Source organism: Talpa europaea (genome assembly GCF_964194135.1).
Source record: "Talpa europaea genome assembly, chromosome: 13".
In the NCBI taxonomy this organism is placed as follows: domain Eukaryota; kingdom Metazoa; phylum Chordata; class Mammalia; order Eulipotyphla; family Talpidae; genus Talpa; species Talpa europaea.
Genome location: NC_140080.1, coordinates 41,290,327 through 41,295,222, shown reverse-complemented (window position 1 = coordinate 41,295,222; position 4,896 = coordinate 41,290,327). Strand labels below are relative to the sequence as shown.

The 4,896-nt window shown below is 49.7% G+C and overlaps 1 protein-coding gene across 1 annotated transcript; it reads right to left on the bottom strand.

Annotated features, from left to right (window-relative positions):
* Positions 1 to 639: 639 nt before the first annotated feature.
* ADRB2 (adrenoceptor beta 2) lies at positions 640 to 1,896 on the bottom strand (the record flags this gene model as incomplete). Its single annotated transcript, XM_084251794.1, has 1 exon — positions 640 to 1,896. The coding sequence occupies one exon, from the start codon at positions 1,894 to 1,896 to the stop codon at positions 640 to 642; it is 1,257 nt and encodes a 418-aa protein (XP_084107920.1).
* Positions 1,897 to 4,896: the final 3,000 nt, after the last annotated feature.

Here is a 4,896-nt window from a genome sequence, read left to right as displayed (position 1 = left end):
GCACTGGGCAGTGATTACAAATAGTTACCTGCGGTTTCCAGTGGGGGAGGCAGCCACACGCTAGTCAAGGGGTTTTGGAGAAACAGGTGCAATGAAGTCATGGTCAAACAATTTATTTACTGTAAACCTTAGACTTTGCTCAGGAAAACAACTGAAGCTGCCCCTCAAATCCCTGCCTACAACACCCCAGTTGAGCAAATAAGAGGAGCGGGGAGAGTCCGTGTTCACAGCAGAAAGGTCCAAGATACTCGAGACCCTTGAGTCCAAGGATGCAGGAAGGAACGCCTCCTTCAGATACAAATTACCAGCAGCATTATATTACTCCTAATACTTGACCAATGAGGTAGATACACGGAAAAGTCATCACAACACAGCAGCTCCAGGTCCTCTGGGACTGAAGCCCTTCAGACATAAACTTACAAGTCCCATGCAGAGAGGAACTGAACTGTACAAGAAACAAGTAATCACTCAAATACATTTTCTCTTTTTTACAGCTTAAAAAAATAAAAAACGGGCAGAAGGGGGTCTTTCCTCCTGCATACCTCTATACAAGTTTATTCTAAATTTATTACACTCAAGTTAAATAGTCTGTTTAGTGTTTGGCTGGGAGGGGGAGTCTTAGAAAGTAGCAAAGTCGCACTAGAGCAGCGAGTCATTTGTACTACAGTTCCTCCCTTGGGAATCAATGCTATCACTAGGCACAGTACCTTGCCGGCTCACAAGGTCTTCCGTGCCCCGGGGGTCCTCACAAAGCAGTCTGCAGTCTTTCTCCTGCCCCAGGTGGTATCCGCCCTGCTCTCCGGTGAAGTCAGTTCGGCCGTTGCTGTTGTTGGAGTAGCCATTCCCACAGTCCTTGAGAGAAGACCTGCGCAGGCACAGAAGCTCCTGGAAGGCAATCCTGAAATCCGGGCTGCGACAGTAGATGAGGGGATTGAACGCCGAGTTGACGTAGCCCACCCAGTTCAGGAGGATGTAAACTTCCTTGCGGATGAGGTTGTCCTGGATCACGTGCACGATGTTGACGATGAAGAAGGGCAGCCAGCACAGGGTGAAGGTGCCCATGATGATGCCCAAAGTCTTGAGGGCTTTGTGCTCCTTCAAGCAGAACTTGGAGGCCCTGCGGTGTCCATGCCCGCTCCGTCCATCCTGCTCCACTTGGCTGAGGTTTTGGGCATGGAAGCGGCCCTCCGATCTGTCGATCTTCTGGAGCTGCCTTTTGGCCACCTGGAAGACCCTGGAGTACACGAAGACCATGACCACCAGGGGCAAGTAGAAGGACACGATAGAGGAAGCAATGGCATAGGCCTGGTTCGTGAAGAAGTCACAGCAGGTCTCCCTGCGGTAGCAGTCAGTGGCTTCCTTGTGGGTGGCCCGGTACCAGTGCATCTGGATGGGTAAGAAGGAGGTAAGGCCCGATACGATCCACACCATCAAGATGACCACTCGAGCCTTATTCTTGGTCAACAGGCTCTGGTACTTGAAGGGTGATGTGATGGCAAAGTAACGATCCACGGCGATGACGCACAGGGTCTCGATGCTGGCCGTGACGCACAACACGTCAATGGAAGTCCAAAACTCGCACCAGAAGTTGCCAAAAGTCCACATTTTCATGAGGATGTGGCAGGCCCCAAAAGGTACCACCGCCAGGCCCATGACCAGGTCAGCACAGGCTAGGGAGGTGATGAAGTAGTTGGTGACCGTCTGCAGACGCTCGAACTTGGCGATGGCTGTGATGACCAGCACGTTTCCAAACACGATGGCCAGGACGATGAGCGACATGAGAATGCCCATGCCCACCACCCACGCCTCGTCCCGTTCCTGCGTGACATTTTGGTCCGTCGCGTTGCTGTGGTTGAGCGTCAGCAAGGGGAGGCTGTGGTTCCCCGGCTGCCCCATGGTGCGCAGGCTGGCAGGTGAGCGCGCCGACAGCCGGCTCCTGGCCGCGCCTCAGCGGACTGACCTCCCGCGGGGCGCTGCGGGCAGCGAGCGGGCGCCTGGAAGCCTCATTCAGCCGCCGTGGGGTGGGTGTGGTGGGGGCGCGTCCTGCAAACTCAGCTTGCGGGTTGCGCTGGGCTCGCGGTGACTGTCAGTCCCGGCTTGCGCTCTGGAGAAGCTGACTCGGAGTGCGCGCCGCCCGTTATGTGCACAGGACTTTTGGGGCACTGCCCTCTCGGTGACGCGCTGGAACTTTCCGCCAATAGCGCGCGGGCAGCCCCAAAGGGGCGAGGCCCCCTCCCCTTCCCTCCCCTTCCCTGCCCCCGCCCGCCCCCTCCAGGGGCTGGCCGGGGCGGGGCCCAGCTACTCCCCAGCGGGCGGGCCGCCACTCCCTCCCAGCTACCCTGGCTGGCCCTGGAGGGCTGAAGCGGGGGCTGGCTTGCTCACCCGCCAACCCGGGAGCCGCTTTTGGCTCTCGACGGCTGCTACCTGTCTGCCCGGGGCGCCTGTGCGACCTGATGTCTCAGGGCAAAGGGCCTCGCACAGCGCTTACCCCCGTGAGGAGAAGAGGCGAGAGGGCCCACCGAGACACGCACGTACAGGCACACGTGCACCCCGACAGACATGCTCAGACTTATAGGGAACCGCAGCCACTGACTGACACACCCGTCCAGCGCAGCTACCAGCTCCCCCGCGCGCGCACACAGGAGCCTACAGGCACAAAGTCACCCCAGTTCAACACAGAGACGCGGCCCGAAACAAACACAGAAGCAGAAGTCAGCCACACAAAAACGCTCCCTTGGACGCCGGCTGAGCGCCACTGACACAGAAGCCCACGTCCAGGTACTCCACACCTCTCACCCAGGCACCCAGATCTGATCTCTCCTCCCCGAGCGCCCCCCTCCCACCCCCTGCACACACGGACACCAACACAAGGCATATTCCCTTTCAAACATTTGGCAAGACCACAGGAGGTGACTTCAACAGCTGCCGATTTCCTCAGCATACTCTCTGCAAGTACTTTTGGTGCCCTCCTTGGGAATTTGCAGGCATTGAGACACAGAATTTTACCCTTTTGTTTTCGTTCAGAGCTGGGATATGCATGTAGGTTTGGGGAGCGAGGGAGAAAATTGTATGTTTTAATTTTTAATTCTTAGAAATGTGGCATCGGACCCTCATCGTGTGGTGGAATGAAAATGTATTGAAAATGGAATAATTGCCTTTTCAACCTCACCTTCTTGCATTATCCCATCACAACTGAAACAATCTTTTCAACTTCAGGGTAGTTTGTTGATCAGCTGGGTTGAGTGGTAGGAAATTGCCACTCTGTCATTTTGACTTTTTTTTTTTTTTTGTCATTTTGACTTTTAACAGGGCATTTCATATAGTTCAGTTTATTAAGAGCTTTGGAAACCACAGAGAGCAAAAGATAGTTTTAAAGAAATCAGATCAAGCCTTAAAACTAGGGATGAAATCCTACCCTTTGCATCTGGCATATAACTTTACTGTTACAAAGAAGTTAATTTTCAGGGTTTGACTTCACATGTATTATTAGTAGTGTCTTTCAAAAACTGAAAGCATTTCTTGCAGTCAAACCAAACATACTTTGTGGATTACATAATAACATAACAATGGCTAACATTTATGGAACATTTTGCTGTGTGCTTTTCATGCATTATTCTATTTAATCCTTCCTACAGTCCCATGGTGGGGGGGGGGTTATTTTTAGCTTAATTCACAAAGAGGGTTCAAGGGGCACAGGGCCAGACAGTGCCAGAGGCAGGGGGTGACTCTTTACATTTTTCATTGTACTGCATCATCAAGAGCTAAAAGAGGAAGCACTACAACTGTAATTGAAATACCCAGGTTCCAGATCCCGATGTCTTGGAACTTTCTAGCTCACTTTTCTTATGGAGCCTAATTTTCTCCATATCTAAATGGGGACTGGAATCATACGATTCCATTGAACTGAGAATCAAATGAAATAACTCTAAATGTGAAATTGTTCTTGTACATATAAACGCCACACGGATATCTGGGTTATCAATGAAATTTACATGAATTATTTAGTATATTTAATCATTTCCACCGAAACACTGAAACACTTCAGGACAAAAAGTGGCTTGGGCTACTCTGCAAGTAGTGTTTGTACTCAGGAACAAAATTTAACTTAAATGCACCCTTTAACTTCCTACCGTCACTAGCAGAAAGTCTTTTTATGGTTGCCTTAATGAATAAATATTTCCCATAAAAGCCACAAATATTAATTAAGGATGTATTATGTTCCCAACATTTTCAAAATATGCCCAGCCCATATTTGTGTTTTCCAAAATTGGCTCTGGTATGATACATTTTAGGAAGAGACATTGTGTTATGCAACCATGTTTCTTTAAATATACATCTACCCTGAATTGTGGAACTAAGCCATGTAAACCCTCCTTCCTGTTGGCAGAGCTATGGAATAAATAAATGTGTTGTTTAACCTTCCCATAACAACAAAAAAAGACAAGGAAAACCCATTTTTAAGCAAACACCAATTGATGATTCAGATGTACACATAAATCATTGAAAAGTTTTATTTTGAATATTTTGGGAAACACCTTTAAAAAGCCCACGAACACTAAAGAAGGGAAAACTGCTTATGGGAATGAGTGAGTTCTGGACCTGTGGCCACCAGTCTTGCAGTCCCTCTCTCACTCCATCACCAAGTTGGTAGGAATTTCTAAATGTTGTCTTCCTGATAACAGTCTTCTCCACACCTCCCCTTAACACCACAGGGCTCAAAGCATTAGAATTTGAAAAAATACAATAGATCATTTAGTTTCTTCTCCCAAATGGGGAAACTAAAATGCAGAAACAAGTATAGCAGGGAAACTAGGGGTCCAGGTGGCCTCCAGGCCTCACGTGTTCTCAGTGCCCCATGCTGCTGTTTCTGTTTGCCTACTGGGCTTAATGCTTCAG